Source organism: Musca autumnalis, unplaced genomic scaffold (genome assembly GCF_047663935.1).
Source record: "Musca autumnalis isolate F117 unplaced genomic scaffold, ASM4766393v1 scaffold_1, whole genome shotgun sequence".
Classification (NCBI taxonomy): Eukaryota; Metazoa; Arthropoda; class Insecta; order Diptera; family Muscidae; genus Musca; species Musca autumnalis.
Window position 1 is genome coordinate 197,799,104 of NW_027411644.1, and position 17,483 is coordinate 197,816,586.

At 36.0% G+C, this 17,483-nt stretch overlaps 2 protein-coding genes across 3 annotated transcripts in view; one reads left to right on the forward strand and one right to left on the reverse strand.

Moving 5' to 3' along the window:
* Adgf-C (Adenosine deaminase-related growth factor C) overlaps positions 1-3,705 on the forward strand; it is a 25,567-nt gene extending 21,862 nt beyond the window's left edge. For both annotated transcript variants that reach the window (XM_073959770.1, XM_073959771.1), the window contains exons 6-7: positions 2,916-3,052; positions 3,121-3,705. In XM_073959770.1, coding sequence (XP_073815871.1) covers positions 2,916-3,052; positions 3,121-3,584 — 601 coding nt within the window. In that variant the 3' untranslated portion in view covers positions 3,585-3,705. The remainder of the gene's footprint in view (positions 1-2,915; positions 3,053-3,120) is intronic.
* On the reverse strand, positions 3,619-14,065 carry Argp (Arginine phosphatase). The gene is made up of 4 exons (XM_073959776.1): positions 13,850-14,065; positions 13,584-13,765; positions 4,032-4,205; positions 3,619-3,969 (listed from the first exon to the last, which is right to left on the reverse strand). Exons 1-4 carry the CDS (start codon positions 13,881-13,883, stop codon positions 3,814-3,816), a joined length of 546 nt encoding a protein of 181 aa, XP_073815877.1. The 5' UTR covers positions 13,884-14,065; the 3' UTR covers positions 3,619-3,813.
* Positions 14,066-17,483: the final 3,418 nt, after the last annotated feature.

A 17,483-nucleotide genomic window follows, 5' to 3' on the forward strand; every position in this document is an offset into this window, starting at 1 on the left:
ACGATTAAGTCACTCTCGAACCCAAGACAGAAGGATGATAGGATCTCAATCACATTTGGCGACGTTACGCTGACTGATCCGAAGAGGTACGCACATAATTTCAATAGACTGTTTGTTGAGCACCAAAGGAGTGACAGGGCGAAGAAAAGAGTACCACGTCGCATTAGATCTCTTCCTGCCAAAAAGGAACCACCACAATTTACAATGGATGGTGTTGCGAATGTCACCACGAACGTTAAATCATCGATGGGCCCTGATGGAATCTCCATGGTAGTGCCGAAACAGCTGGATGAGACGGGAGTCGAGTATCTCACCAAAGTTCTCAAAATATCGCTAGCCATCCACAACGTTTCCGAAGTATGGAAAATGAGTATGGTGGTCTTGCCACTGACGCCAGCCAAGGATGTCTGCAAAGGTGAGTCGTACAGTCAATTTCGCTTATGTTGCCCGTAGCAAAGATCCATTTGCCGATCATCATCATGGATTCCGTAAGCAGCACATCACGACAACAGCAATACAAGCCATCTCCACACATATTTGTCGAGGATTCAACCAGAGCAAGCCGTGTGACAGAATAGTGATGGTGGCCCTTGACTTATCAAAAGCCTTTGATACTGTCAATCACTTCATCCTGTTTGAGGCCCTCCGGCTAAGTTTGAAACTTTGGCTAATCATATAAAGTGTGGACCCCAGACAGTCGTACGGGGAATTCAGGAACAAGATATCTAAGCCCCGTAGAGTGAAACAGGGAGTTCCCCAAGGTGGGGTGATACTTCCGTAACTGTTTTGCCTCTACCTCTCTCGTATTCCACCCTTACAGACGGCATTGAGATCGTAACGTATGCGGACGATTGTACTATGTTGGTGCCCAGGTACCTTCTTTGATGTCAATTGTGAAAAGCTAAACTCCTATTTGACTAAACTTACTACATTTTCCACGCGAGGAATATGAAAATATTCTCCACTAAATCTACGCCCACTCTGTTCACCACATGGACGGCATAGGTGAGAACAGAGTTGAATGTCATAGTCGATGGTAGCAGAATTACGACCACAAACTACCCCAAAATTCTAAGGGTCACATTCGACAGCTTTTTCGTGTCGTCCGCAAATGCCAAGCTATCTGCCTCACTTCCCTAGCCGACAGAACTTGGGTGCAAATAAAGAAACCTAGTTGACCATATATAACGCGATAGATCGGCCTATGGTAAGCTATGCGGCACCATTTTGGTCCCCGAATATAAGTTCAACGCGATGGAAAAATATTCAAACTTGTCAAATTGCCGCCCTGAAAACTACAACAGGGTACCTCATCATGTCTTCAGTGGACCATCTACATGAGGAGACAAAGATTCTTCCGGCACAGTAACACAATCAAATTCTTTCGTTGCTGTACTTGCTCGGGTGTTACCGTGAGAGCCATCCTAATCACCATATGGTGGATAGGACCCCCCACCCAGGCATGTCAGAAGGGATTTTCATGATCTAGAAAGAAAGGTCCAGCTTTACAAGAGGCACAAGCCAGCACGACACACTGCACCTTTCCAAATGCCCTGCCAATCCTACTCTACTAACACCAGTAGATCTGTGGTTACATCCAATCGAACCAACCAACAAGTACCAAAGCAGCTTCCTTGTAGATAAACTTGCGGATTCCTGAGTGTCATGGGATTGGGATTTAAAGATGATGACACACCGTTGCTGCTTTGTGGGGAGACAGCGTTTATAACAAAGCGTCTTGCAATACCTGTTAGGTTATGCTTCCTTTTGCTTGTTCATACTACATTGTCATCCGCCCAAGGACTGCTACCGGATGAGTCAGTATTACTTTTGGTATCGCTGGCTGATAAGTGTGGACACAGTCGCTTCCATTGTCCTCTTTCGCTTGGATGGGCGGATGTTATTGTCAGCAGCAGGTTTGCAGCTGGACTAAGCAACGCACAGTGGGAAAATGGAAAAATGTCCAAACGTGTCAGAATGGCGCCCTGAGAACTACAACAGGGTACCTCATCATGTCTTCAGTGGACCATCTACATGAGGGGCACAGATTCTTCTAGTACAGCAACACAATGGAATTCTTTCGTTGCAGTACTTGCTCGGGTGTTACCGTAAGAGGCATCCTAATTACCACCCGGCATGTCAGAAGGGATCTTCATGATCTAGAAAGAGAGGTCCAGCTTTACAAAAGAGAACCCCTAGATCAACAACCATATCAAGCACCATCTATCGCAACTGAGGAGCGTCAGCTGCCACGGCAAACCAGTAGTTTTGGCTCAACTACGCTCGGGATGGTGCAAAACATTTGCCCAGCATGCGGCATAAGCCAGCACGACACACTGCAAACCTACTTAACTAACACCAGTAGATCTGTGGTTGCATCCAATCGAACCAACCAACAAGTACCAAAGCAGCTTCCTTCTAGAAAACATTACGGATTCCTGAGTGTCAAGGGGTTGGGATTTCAATGCCCTCAGTGTAAAGCTGATGGCTCACCGTTGCTGCTTTGTGGGGAGACTGCGTTTATAACAAAGCGTCTTGCAATGCCTGTTAGTTTATGCTTCCTTTTCATTGTTCATACTACATTGTCATCCTCCCAAGGACTGCTACCGGATGAGTCCGTACTACTTTTGGTATCGCTGGCTGATAAGTGTGGACACAGTCGCTTCCATTGTCCTCTTTCGCTTGGATGGGCGGATGTTATTGTCAGCAGCAGGTTTGCCATTCATTCGCCTTTTACGTTAAACGTTATTTCTGGAATGATTAATAAGAAAAAGTTCATTCAATTCCCCCGGGTCTTGGTGTAGGGTATCACATGATCGTCCCCATCCGATAATAGGCCTTGCTTACTTATTGTGGATTGAACACTTTTTACCTTTTCGGTCTTTTACATCTAATTTATTTTGTTTGTTTTCCAGTTCCATGTATCCCAAAGAGCTGATTGGATTTGATTTGGTTGGTCAAGAAGACACCGGAAAGCCATTGCACAATTTTGTCAGTGTTTTACATGATCTACCGAAAACGGCAAAGTTCTTTTTCCATGCCGGTGAAACAAGTAAGTAAAGAGAAAATATGTTACCGAAAACAACCAAATGAATATACACTTATCCCCTCTCCCTATAGATTGGTTTGGTGCCTCAACAGATTATAATCTGTTGGATGCCATACTGCTGAATACCACCCGTATTGGTCATGGATATGCTTTAATGAAACATCCAGTGCTTTGGAATGCTGCAAAAGCTCGTGATATTGCCGTCGAAGTAAGTCCCATATCAAATCAGGTATTAAATTTGGTATGGGATTTGCGAAATCATCCGGGTGCCCTATTTTTGGCACAAAATGTACCAATGGTAATATGTAATGATGATCCCGGGTTTTGGGGTGCCAAAGGTTTGAGCTATGATTTCTATTATGCCATTATGAGTTTGGCACCAAATAATGCTGGCCTAAAGACCCTCAAGCAACTGGTATGGAACTCGGTGAAATATTCCACCTTTGAACCGGGTGAAAGACAACGGGCCTATGCTTTGTTACAAAAGAAATGGGATCATTTTATTGATGATGTCCTCAAAGGTGTAGTAGTTTAGCGACAAAAAGAAAAAAAAGAAGAATGAACAAAAATCGATTATAAAAAGAATTTAGTTTTTATATTTTATAATATATAATTTTTATGAATAATTTATTATAAACATGTTAATAAATAGAAATAATATGTAAAAAATAACAATATTTTTCCAATGTTAGTTTAATTTAGGAGATCATGTTTTAAAAACTGTTTCCTTTAAGAATTTAACTAATTATACTTTAGGTAAATACCTAAACACTTTCGAGACTCTTTTCTAGGTTTTCATCTTCATGCTGCTCTGCTTCAACACCATGCTCAACATTATCATAACGATGTTTCTCGATTAGTTTCAAGCAGCTCTCATAGATTTGATCGAATGTGCTACAGAAAGCGGACATTCCCTTGCTCTGCAATCAGATTCATTTCTTATTATTTTTTATTTTAGAATACCCACAACTGAAATACTTACGAAATAGGGATCTTTAATTATTTCCATTTCATAATTATCCAAATATGTGCCCAGCAATCCAACCTTAGCTCGACACTTTTTACCCGCCATATCAGCCATTACTTGCAGTTCACTCAAATTACTCTCATCCATGCCAAGAATATAATCGAAATTTTCAAAATCTTCTATAGTTATCTGAAAAGAGGGAGTAAAAATACAGAAATGATGATTCTAAAGAGAAAATATAATAAATCAAATAAGCAACAAGTAAAATAAAGCATGCCCTCAGACTGTGTGAAATGAAACTTTAATCTATGGACAGATCGAATACAACCAAAATTCTTTTGCCCAAAAATTATGTATTAAGGGGATTTTCAATATTTCGTGGCCCTTTTGGGGCCTGAACTGAACTGAAATTTTGTGTGGGAGGTACCCTAAGGATGGACCGATATAGTCCATATTCGAACCTGATCTATTTTTAGTAGAAATATTACGATGTGCAAAGAATGGAACAAATCAGTTAATACCTTTAAGAGTTATCGTGGGTACAATTTTTACGGACATTTGTGAACGTTTGTGGGGGGTTAACTGGCCCATCTTCGAACTTAAACTAAGTTTACGACCAAATCGGATCATCGGTTCGAGAGTTATCGTGCTCTCCAGTCAGCCAGACAGACGGACATTGATAAATCGATTCCAAATAGTCTGAAACGGATTTCGTCCAAATATAAAAACGATTATTTCGATGAGGCACATTTTGCCCGTATGAAAGTGTTTATACCCTTGCACTGTGGATGCGCCCAACGACAAAAATGACATGACTAATTTTGGTGAAAAAAATATTTAAAAATAAGAAAAAATGGTTATATTATAAGCGTGTTTTTTTTAACAAAGGACTCTTATTTACCCCGTAAGTTAAGTTGATTGATTTAGTAAATTTCCTAAGCTTCGTTTTCCTACTTATAACAATTTCTCAAATTTGCAGGGGTTAAAAAAATATTTTATTTAAAATAGTGGTCAAAATGAAAATATTTAATATAGATGCAAGCATATGCAAGAATCGCCACCAGTACCAAATAGAACCCTAGGGTCTGTAGATTTTAAAACTGTTTAGACTTTTTGCGGACATCTGACCAAAAGTTTAACTCAGTTTTTAAGTTCTGAATTTATATTTTTTGGAATATTTTTAAGTAATTTTATTATCCTTTCTTAAATGTATGTTCAACACAATTTTTTTTGTGCTATTAGCGATTTCTATTACCATGGTAACAAATCGTAGAGATTTTCCCTGCACTGAGAACCAAAAATACATTACTACAGGTAATTCTACACGCAGAAAAATTTATGTTAGAAATATGTTTGGATCCAAACATATATATGTTTGGGACCGGTTGCAAACAAATATATGTTTGGATCCAAACATAATATGTTTGGGTCCAAACAAATATATGTTTGCAACATTTTGTAACATATCTCAATTTGATATGTTTGGGTAAAACATATTTTTTATGTTAGAACATTTTTTTCATGGGTGGAGAGAGGATGTTTGTCAACGAGAGTAATAACAGTGCTCTTGCGGCGGTGGAATGCTGTTTTATAATTAAGAGTTGTGTGTATTGTATAATAGAAGACGTAGAAGCAAAGAAGGGGGCTTTGGTGGCATGTATGCGTCAAACTCGTATGTTTCTTGTTTTGTTGTTGTTAACCAACTTAGAAGAAGAAAAGAAGAAATGATATGAATTATATTTTTTTTCTTTCTTCAGTGTTTTAGTTGCCTTTGTAGAGTCAAGACGGTAAAGTGAATGAATAAATCAGTGTTTTGTGTTTTCTTAAAGAAATTGTGCTTTTTAGTAAATTAAATGCCCAATACATTTATAATTGAATCGGAAAGTTGAATGGAATTATTTTATTGGACAAGGAAGAAATCGCATTTAATATTGGTAATTACATACATACTTATGTATATTTGAAATATGGCATATCCATATTTATTTATTACATTACATAATTATTTGATTCTAGATGCCGATTCCCCGCTGATGATTTCAAGTATGAGGACAATTTGTTTTATTTCACAATGTTTCTATACATTTTTTCCTTTTTTAAAGTGTGACTATTTACAAATTATTATAATCAGTTTTTCTTTTATTAAAGTGTGTTATGTATTTCTTTGGAATTTTGTATGTACCTATGTGTTTGTTGTTCTTTTGCCTTTCAATAAAAAACCACAACATTTGTGTGTATACTATAGAGATAGCCAGTGAGTTCTTACTGAGAGCAAGTGAGCACACTTTTTAAAGTGTTTTACATTGAATTTTACGCTCCCTTGCTCTCAGTAAGCGCCCACTGGTGCATGTGTTTGTTTTTTTTGTGCCTTTTGGGTTTTTTTTTTGCACCCAAACATAAAATTGTTTCCACACAAACATATCTTTGTTTGCACCCAAACATATATATCTTTGCACCCGAACATAAATTTCTTTGCACCCAAACATATATATGTTTGCACCCAAACATATATTTGTTTCCACCCAAACATATATTTGTTTGCAGACCCAAACATATATTATGTTTGGGACTGTTGCAAACATATATATGTTTGCTGCAAAATATGTTTGGGACATATGTTAGAGGGGTCGTTTTTTTTTTGCGTGTACAGAAAAAGGTTACTAAATCTTAAAAAGTACCGAAAAATGCCTCCTATTTGGAGGCTGTGGTCAAAAGTCAACCACCATCACATTTCTTTATAAGGTGGTGTTCTGAACTACACGCAGAAAAATATATGTTAAAAACTGCAGCAAACATATATGTTTGGATGCAAACATAAAATATGTTTGCTGCAGTTTTTAACATATATTTTTCTGTGTGTATGAATTCATTATTTATGCCATGTTCATAGCAGCATTTGAATCATGTAGTTCGTTCTCATAATAACGTACACGAATTAACCCTTTCATACGACATGGTACACAATTCATAGCAACATGATTCATATTTTCATAGTTTTTGTTTACTGATTTTAAAGAAAGTTTCAGCGAGTAAAATTAATTGATATGAACTGAAAAAATGTTTGTCCTTCTTTCAGATGTCTATTTAAATTAAATTTTAATATTTTCAATTTTTTCTCAAAATTTTGGTGTTTTCAGTACATTTTTGAATTATTCTATTTTCAAAATTAACGAGAGAGACCTGCCAAAATAACTTTTTGGTATACAGGCTTTCTGGCAAGCATTTGATTTTTGTTTCTAAATTTGTACGCGAATTTGAAACGATGGACAAGAAATGTAACTGCAATGAAAGAGAAGACAAAATTTGCTATGATTTGAATGTATACTAGTCGTTAAACCGTTCACTTTTCATTCATATTTTGCAGTTTTTCTAAAAAGGTTTGGATTTTTAATAAATTTTTAATTTTTTATTTTTTCTGTCATAAATAATTTATTTCGATAAATTCTCTCCTTTGTTAGAGATGGGACACATTAAGTGTGTCAGCGTACTCGATAATTTGTAATAATTATTACAAATTATTACTGAATGTTGTTTTTTTACACAAATGTTCAGTAAAAGAGAATGATTTGAGAGATTTGTTTTGAAATTTTTATTACTGAGAACTTATAATTTTTACTGAAGGAATTTTGTTCAGTAACATTTTGTAGCTTTAGGCAGTTGTCAAAAGTAAAATATTCAAATATCATAATCGTAAATATTAATCAAATTGAAAATTTTTACTGAATGTTGTCTTTTTACTTTTTTAATTTTCTTCTTTGAAAGAGTATAAAATGCTTTACTCTCTAAAAAGAAGTTACTGAGTAATATTTACTGAGAAAGTACAAGGACAAACCTATTTTATCGTCGTTCTGAGAGTAATTTAAATTGAACAACGTTGTTCGCTCTCAAAATTTTGTATGGGAAATGAAGTAATTTTTTTTAACTTTTAACAACTCGTCGGTTTCATGCTTAAGTGTTCCATACGCCATTTTTGACATTGTGAGATAAAGGAACCTTACAAGGTTTTGAACCACGCTCTTTCAGATTTTTTGGTCGGTTTTTCTCTATCTCTTATAGTTTCTGAGATATTCAGATGCTAGTATGTTCCATATCCGCTTTGTGACCCAAAAATCTTGTCGTTTTGTTCAATATCCATAAATCCTGGCGTATGGAACAAAAGAACTTTGAATTTTTTAGTTCCATATCCATGTCGTTTGGCGTATGGAACAAAAAGAGACAAAAACGAATTGTTCCGCACCAAAAATGATGGTGTTTGGAACAAAAATTGCCCATTTTTGCCAAGATACGAATAATGTGGCGTATGGAACAAATTGTTTTAAAGGACTTGGTTTAAAAATTGAAGAATAATAGTTTCTAAATCCAAATATTTTTGAATATTGTATTGTTATATGAAAACGAAAATTTATCAATCGTTTAAACAAAAAATCCCTAGTTTAAAGACAAAATTTTGATGTAAGTCCACAAAAATATACGCAAAAGCGTTCATTCGACTTGCAGCTAGTGCGGACACCGACTAAAAAAATGGTATTATAAGAAAAAACGCGTTTAAATGTTTTATGTGACCTTAGAAATGCAAAATATCAATCCGTTTTGTCCGATTTTACCACAAAAAATAGTGATAAGTAGAGGCAATTCCTTAAATAAATGTTAAGGAAACCTATAATAATGGTCCTTATTGTATTTATATGAGAAAAGAAATGTTTCATTTAAAGTCCTGATTTTTCAACTCCACAGTAGCACTTCATATAAGGGAGGTGGAACACGATTGATAAAAAGTGTTTTGGTTAAAATGTGACAAAACGTGTTCCATGTCAAAGACATAAATACAACAAGATAAGACATTTTTTTGCTATCATTCTTCAGTGAATGGCTTTTGAATTTAACATAATGTTATATCACGATATGGTGATATAACATTTTTTTCTTTTATACATTTTTACGTATTTTACCGAATTTACCGATTCAATTGACATAGAATTATTCTTGAATAGATCCTTGAATTCATAAATTTCGTTTCTGATACCATTACATGAAATGTTCCTCCTTGGTTGCGATTTTGAATTAACTGCAACCTGTTAAGGGTAATGTTTCTATACAAAGTTTCGTAAACATTTTTTTGTTGCATGCATTTTCTCATGTCTTAGTTGTATTTATGTCTTTGTCCATGTGACACAAACTGCCAAAAACATGAAAAAAGATTCCATGGAACAATTCAGCAACTTTTTGCAATTATAAAAATTGGTCATAACTTTTAGACTATCACAGATATCTGACTAAAATAAACGACTGATATGAGTTTAGTTAAGTAGAACTGAGCTCTTAAAGTATTGGATTATTGCACCATTTTTATCCTGTATGGCCTTAAACATTTACTTGAGTTTTTCTCGAATCAGGCAAATGGCGTTTGGAACACTTAAGCATGACACCGACGAACTGCTAAAGCTACAAAATGTTACTGAACAAAATTCCTTCAGTAAAAATTATAAGTTCTCAGTAATAAAAATTTCAAAACAAGTCTCTCAATTCATTCTCTTTTACTGAAGATTTGTGTAAAAAAACAACATTCAGTAATAACACTGTGACACAAAATGGAACTCAAAGTCTGGGGGGTGGAAAATTTATTTTGAATATGAAAGCCCTTGATGAGTATACTAAGAACCCAAAAGGAAATTTTCGCCATGTCGGAATATCCGGATCAAAAATTGAGATAACCGGATCTATCCTCCAAGAAATTTTGTTATTAACGTGTTCACCATTACAAGAGCTATTTGTGGTAAATATTTCAGAAGCACCCCAGATGTCTACATAAGCAATAACCAATTGTTATGTCTACATACCAATAAATAACCAATGACGAATATACAGAAAAACAAAACATAGTTTATTTCTGAACCAAAACCGATTAAATGTCAAAAAGGACAATGAAAACGGGACAAAATCGATTAGCTGTCAAAAAGAACCGTACCTAAAATCTTCTGAGCAACATTTTTGTAGAATATTTGAATATTCACTACGGTTCAAGAAATGAAGGACGAAAAGGACATGAAAGGCATTGAGTTAGAAGAATGAAATGTTCTACAAAAAGATTCGCCAATCGATTTGGCTGAAGACATGTCACCTCAAAATGAAGCTACAACAACGCCAAACAGAGATATGGAGCCATTTTACCAAGTATTATAGGGAAAAAATCAAAAACTTCATCGCGCGATATCTCAGAAACTTGACCTATGGGGAAAATTTCCTTTTGGGTTCTTAGTATACCAATCAAGGCCTTTCATCTCCAAAAGAAATTTTCCACCCCCCAAAAATGCTGCTACACAGTGTAATTTGTAATAATTATTACAAATTATCGAGTACGCAGACACACTTTATATCGTAATTTGGGTTCGAACAACGAATATAGAGCGAATTAGCCTTAGTATGAACAAGGCATTAGACCTATTCGGTTTGAATATTTTGGTTAACATCTGCCGAAATATGTTATTTGATACATTCTAAGCAGCATAGAGCCCGTGGAAAACATTATTAAGGCGTTTTTTAACGATTTTAAAAATATACGACTTGTTTGAATGACAATATTCGACTCTCCTAAAAATTATAGAAATCCGTTGTGAAAGTTGTGACGATTTCAAGTTGTAAAATCCGTTATAAAATCACTTTATGAAGTGACCTAAAAAAACTATACGTATTTTCGTCTGCATAATTTGGTGTAGAAGTTTCTATTACTCCTAGGATGTTTATTATTGGAAATGGGGTATATTGGTCCACGTTTTGATATAGACCTCATACAACGGTAACTCCCGATATTTGTGGCTTCAATATCCCACCAAAATGGCTGACATTTGGTATTTCGTCTTCGTTTAGGGTACACTACTTTCCACTTGAAATTTGATGGAATGGTTACACGTCTTTATATAGTCCTCATATAACAGTATTTCCCCATTTTCGGTATTTTGAAGGTTGTGGCCTAAATATCCCACGCCGAAATGGCTGAATTCGGTACTTACAGCCAGTTTCACTATGTCGAACGAAAATGAAAATGAAAGAAAAACAACTAAACTCGTGTATGATTTTAAAATGTTGTATTTGTTTTAATGCAAACACAAAGTCAATATTGCCATGAAAAGCAAAGCTTAGGTGTTCTTCGTTCGCAATCATTTTCTTTCGACATAGTGAAATAGGCCCTTAGTCTTTGTTGGTGGTATAAAACTTTACACGTTAAATTTGCTAGAAAAGGCCCACCATTCACGCTTCGTTGGGTGTGTAAAACTTTCCACCTGAAATTGGTCGGTATAGGTGCACGTCTTTATATAGCCCCCGTAGAACGAAATCTCCTGATTTTTGGTATTTTGAAGATGGGGGCCTCAATATAAGAGTTGTGCCAATTGAACTATATTGATCGACCTAGTTCACTATCTACCCAGCAAAAAAATCCTTACTAAATAATGGTTTTTTATAGTACTTTTTGGTAGTCGCAACTACTTACAAAACCCCCTACTAACCCATTATTTTAACAAGGGCATGTCGCACTGAGTTACTAGTTATTCTAGGACCACTAAATAACTGGTTATTAACTGGTTATTCGATTGCCACTGGAAGTTGAAAAATAAGCTATATGCTAAAAAGAAATATTTTCTATTTTAAGGACAGTTGAGGTGGAATTTGCTACAACATTTTCTTTAGTCCCATTTCGATAGGACTTGCAGTTTCCAAGCAAAATCGTGAAAACCTAAAAAAACCATAAAAATGTGAACCTTGATCGCGATTTATTAAAAAATCCATCTAGCGATTTTTACTTGTTTTTGTATTTTTCTCATCTATAAACATTGCTGTTTCAGACAAAATGTTTAAAAATGTCAATTTGAATCGCGATCTGTTTAAAAAGCGTTCCGTCGATTTTTTTGTTTTTTGATCTTTCTAATCTATGAACATGTAGTTTCAGAATCGGCAAAAACTTCTCAGGTGTAAGCACCTTTCATTTAAATTTGGTTCAAGAGCACCGTGGTAATATAAATAGTTATGTTTTTTTTTTGTTTACTTTACTTTGTAATGGGTTGCATGATGACGAACGGATCCAAATTGTTGCTGGGTAGTTCAATGGACACCGGTCATTTGTATGAAGAAACTGCGTGTACGTAATCTCACACGTTAGTTTGTATGACATTACTCATACGTTTTTCAATTAGTACGTGAACTAGGTCGTTCAATTGCCCAACTCTACTCAATATTCCACCGAAATGGGTGAATTGTGGTACTTGGTCTTCGGTATACAAGGTCGGTTTACATAGGTCCACGTCTTCATAAGCCCACTCCCGATTTTCGGTATTTTGAAGATTTTGTCTCCAATGTCCCACCGAAATGGTTTTAAGGCTCCAATGTAAAGTGTATCGTTTTGCCGCGCATGAAGTCAATTCGCTGTATAGCCTGTCCTCTCATCGTATGAGTAATATGACATATGTTTCTCATACGCTACGCTGAAATTCTGTATTACTACAAAATCTGATCTTGTGATACTCTTTAACAAAAAATCAATAATGATTGTCCAAAAAAGTATACTGACTTCTATAATGAACGAAACGCTAGTAAATAATACTTTAGCTTTTATTTCAAAATTATGAACTTTATTTTAAAACGAGTTAAAGAAAATGTTATCGACCTAAAAATTAAATTAACGTATCAGTCTAACAGATGCCAACAAATTTACTACCGTTTTTTAAAGAGATCTGCACGTTTTGCTAGTTTTGGGAGAATTGGAACACTTTTGTGGCACAAAATTGGAAAAAAAGGTAATAGATAATACTATTTTGCAGGTTCTGGAACACGACTATAAATACAATAAATTGGGACATTTCATTGCTGTTATTCTTCGGTAGGCTGTGTTGGAATTAAACATAATAGGTTTGTCCTTGTACTTTCTCAGTAAATATTACTCAGTAACTTCTTTTTCGAGAGTAAAGCATTTTATACTCTTTCAAAGGAAAAAATTAAAAAAGTAAAAAGACAACATTCAGTAAAAATTTTTAATTTGATTAATATTTACGATTATGATATTTGAATATTTTAAACTTTTGACAACTGCCTAAAGCTACAAAATGTTACTGAACAAAATTCCTTCAGTAAAAATTATAAGTTCTCAGTAATAAAAATTTCAAAACAAGTTTCTCAATTCATTCTCTTTTACTGAACATTTGTTTAAAAAAACAACATTCAGTAATAATTTGTAATAATTATTACAAATTATCGAGTACGCAGACACACTTAATTTGATGTCAGGATATGGTGACATAATATTTATTATTTATTATTATAATATTTTATTACCAGGGGTACGAAGACATTTGTGGGACACTGTATTTAACCGACTTTAACGATCCAATATACAGAGAATTTTTTTGGAAATAGATCATTGAATCCATATATTTTATCGCAGATGCTATTTGTGTTTTGTTTCTTTATTTCTGTTATACACAAAAGCCTCCTATGGTTTAGCAGTACAATTAAACTGAATTTTTTCCAATTTTGTTATATCTGACTTTTCCAACATAACGAATGAAATCATTTGCTTACCATTCTTCCGTAATGTTTCAATTTAATACCATGATCATCGAGTACTTTTAAACAACGTCCCTCAGGTTTTCGTCCAACATTCCATGATCTTAATGCCGCACTATCAATGGTCCAATCTAAATTATTTTTCAAAGCTAAATGCTTTAAAATTCCCTCAGCCATGGGTGAACGGCAGGTGTTGCCTAAAATTATTTCATAACCAAAAAAAAAAGACAAATGAGACACTCTAATATATGACCACACAACAACAATGAGAAAATACATACCGATACAAATAAATAAGATTCTTAGGCATCCCATGTTTTCTCCAAACACAAACGATCTATAATATTGTCTTCTTCCGTTTTTACAGCTCCAAAAACCACGAAATTAACTGAGAAATTCAATTTCTATACTTTTTAATTTTGAAGAATACTGAAAGCAAGAAAGCTGCAATAAAATGAAAATAAAATAAACTACGTAAAAGCAAGTGTTTGTCTATATATGTTTGTATGTATGCATGTACCATAATACATACATCTAAACCTATTTAGATCGTTGGCGGGGATTCACACAAGGGTGTGCAATCAGAGGTACAAATGTCATAAAAACAACAACCTGTTCTAATGAAATTCATTGTGAAATAATACAAATACATAGCGGGAGGAGAAATGCGAATTGCTTACTAGGCGTTTACACCAGACAATTTGTCGGCTGTCTCCCAGCTGTCCATTTTTTCACAGGCAGCCGGGTAAACATATTTTTGTCATTTTTTGTGAAAATAAGTGAGATAATAACTGAAATGTGTTGAAAACAAAAGAACACGAACAAAAATAAAATATGTGAACGGAAAACAAAAAGAAATCGACGATTTTCATTCATAATTCTACAACTGTTTTTGCCTGTTTTGGTTTTGACAATCAATACATGTACTCAACTGTCCTGTCATGTGTAAACGCAGTTTTATATTCCCCATTATATCGTCCATAACGTCAACTAGACCTCTTGTCACTTCTGAGATGTTCGGTGTAAAAGGAGTAATATCTAACTTCAAAACAATATCGTAAAACGATTTATTTCTCTTTTTAGAATTAACAGTCCATTGCTTGCTATTATATAATATGACCTTCTGTAGTGGAATTCTGTAACACTTTTTTAGTTACCGACAAAATTGGTAAAATGAAAACGCAAAATTATAAATGAAAAGTATAAATCAGAAGGAACAAGAAGAGACTCTTCACATATCATAGGGTGCTCTCCGAGTCAAGGCCGCGCTATAATAGGAAAAAATTTCGATTTAAACTAAACTTATCGTCAAAACCAAGGTAATTTTTGAACTTTCGGAGCCTATATCTCGGGATGTATGGACTTCCTGCCCATGATACATATATTGGCGTGATCAGCACTGGAAGCCCTACCTGTGATAAAAATTTCAGATCGATCCGAATCCAGTCCAAACATTCATCCTGGCCCTTGTTTGGTTCCGGATCAATCCGGTATCGAAGAACCCGACACCGTGGGATTGTTTCATGTGAAGGATTACGACAGGGACTATGTTTCTGCATGTTGTTGCGTGAACACAACCCCCCGTTGAGTTTTCGTCGTCATCAGAATACGGGACTCCGTGCAGTAACCCCAACAGCAGCTGTTCCTTTTTGCAATTTAATTGCAATGAACTCCAAGGATTGCACCAGACGTGGTGGCGCGAAATTAGCTTTTCTATTGTACCAGTCTGTTCCATATAGACCTACCTGGCTTGAGCCTGACTGTAATGACCCGTTCATGGAATGTATGGGGGTAGCAGTCGGGTGGGGAACTGCGTTGTTCAATGTATACATCCCACCGCTCTACGTTTTCAGGTCAATTAGGACGCCCTCGTCCTCGAAAAGACGTTACCTGGCAACCTGTAGTTTCCAGACCATTTTCCCATAATTGTCTCCATCAGGATACCCCCGATTTCATCACCTCTGAACGCCGAGTTTCAGAGAGTTCACAATTCACCGCTTCACCCGAAGTGTTCCAGCGGATGTGACGGGATTAGTAAATGAGCGGGATAAGCTTCGTCGTGTCAATCTCAGTGACCCCAGAGTCAGGCAGCTGACACTGGAATTTGATAGGTTGAGCTGAACTCATATTTTACTGATCTCACCACCTTTTTCCACGTGAGGAATATGAAAATAGCAGAATTCCGACCGCCAACTACCCCTAAATTCTACGGGTCACATTCGACAGCATATTCACGTCGTCCACACATGACACAGCTATCAGCCACAAACTAAGATGTAGAGACAAGGTCCTCAAGTCCTAGCCGGCAGTACTTGGGTTGCAGATAAAAAACCGTGTTGACAACATATGACGCGATAGCCCGGTCTGTGGTAAGCGTGGCTCCACTATGGTCTGCGAATATATGTAAGTGCAACGTGATGGATAAATATTCAAACCTGTCAGAATGCCGTACTGTGATCTGTAACAGGGTGTCTCCTCATGTCTTCAATGGGCAGGGCGTAACCGTGAAAGCCATCCTAATCATCATATGGTGGATAGGACCCCCCACCAAGGCATGTCAGGAGGGATCTTAATGATTTAAATTTAGAGTTGGGTAATTTATTCCAAAACGTATGAGTAACGCCATAAAATCCAAAGTATGATTTTACGTATACGCAGTTTATTCATAGAAATTATGTGGGCCGTTGGAACTGCGTAGTCAACTAAATAGTTCCATTGGCAGAACTCTATTTAGAATAGAGAGGTCCAACGTTACAAGAGAGAACTCCTAGATCAACAAGCATATCAGCAGCTGAGGAGCGTCGGCTGCCACGACAAATCAGAGTAGTTTTGGCTCTACTATACTTGGGATGATAAAACCGATGATTGATGGAACAGTGCAAAAAATCTTCCTAGCATGCGGCACAGGCCCGCACACCTTTTCAACTGCCCTGCCAAACCTACTCAACTTTGCTTTGTGGCTACAACCCATCGAAGCAACCGCATTTCTACAACTAGAGACAAATTCAGAGCCAGATTAAGGGGAAAAACGAACATACAACTACAACTAGAGACAAATTCAGAGCCAGATTAAGGGGAAAAACGAACATACATATCGTATACTGTTACAACAACAATAACCACCGAAGGGTAAACCCAGCGCTGATAATGTTATGCTATCTTGTGGAAGTTCCGTTGCATGCGTGGGTGCCAACATGTCAAACTAATCATATTGTGATTTATACTTCCATTCAAGTGTGTTAGGAAAGACCTTCGTGATCTGAAGAGAGATGCCCAGCGATACAGAGAGCTTATAGATCAACAAGTCTATTAGACAGGACAAAAGAACATGCATGCCGCTGCAGTCGTTGGTAAAATAAATGACAATTGTTCGGAACCCGGAAATATGTTGTCTTCATACGGTCTTTGCTGAACAACAATGTTAAACAAGAAGGAATGTGGAAACAACATGGCTCGTACCCACACTACGAAAGAGCGGTTCTCTCGCGACAAAAGATACTCTTGGCGCAGCATAATTAAAAATGTCCTTGAAATACTTTTCAAAGACGAGGCTAACATAGCTACCCAATTTATTTGAATAGCCCACGCCCTTCCTTACTCAAGCTTCGTATAATTATGGAGCTATGTATAGACTTAATTCCTTCCACCAAAATACTTAAGTGTTGTGTTATAATATAGTTTACCTATTTTGATCCTTTCCGTATCGTTTTCTATCGCCTTTACTTTCTTCTTCAGTTTCGATTTTTATCTAACATACCGTACTGATGTCGAAGAGAAGCAAAAACTTACTAATTTTTAAAATTTCTACAATCGGACTTGTTATTTTTCTATATATAAATATATTTATATATATTTTTATTTTTTTAATCTATTTTTTTCTAACCACATTGTGAATTTTCTTTTAACAACATGAGT

Coding starts and splice junctions, on each gene's coding strand:
- Argp (XM_073959776.1), bottom strand. CDS start 13,883: ATGGGATGCCTAAGAATCTTATTTATTTGTATCG. Junction 13,766..13,849: donor AATCTTATTTATTTGTATCG/GTATGTATTTTC, acceptor AAATAATTTTAG/GCAACACCTGCCGTTCACCC. Junction 3,970..4,031: donor TAATTAAAGATCCCTATTTC/GTAAGTATTTCA, acceptor ATCTGATTGCAG/AGCAAGGGAATGTCCGCTTT.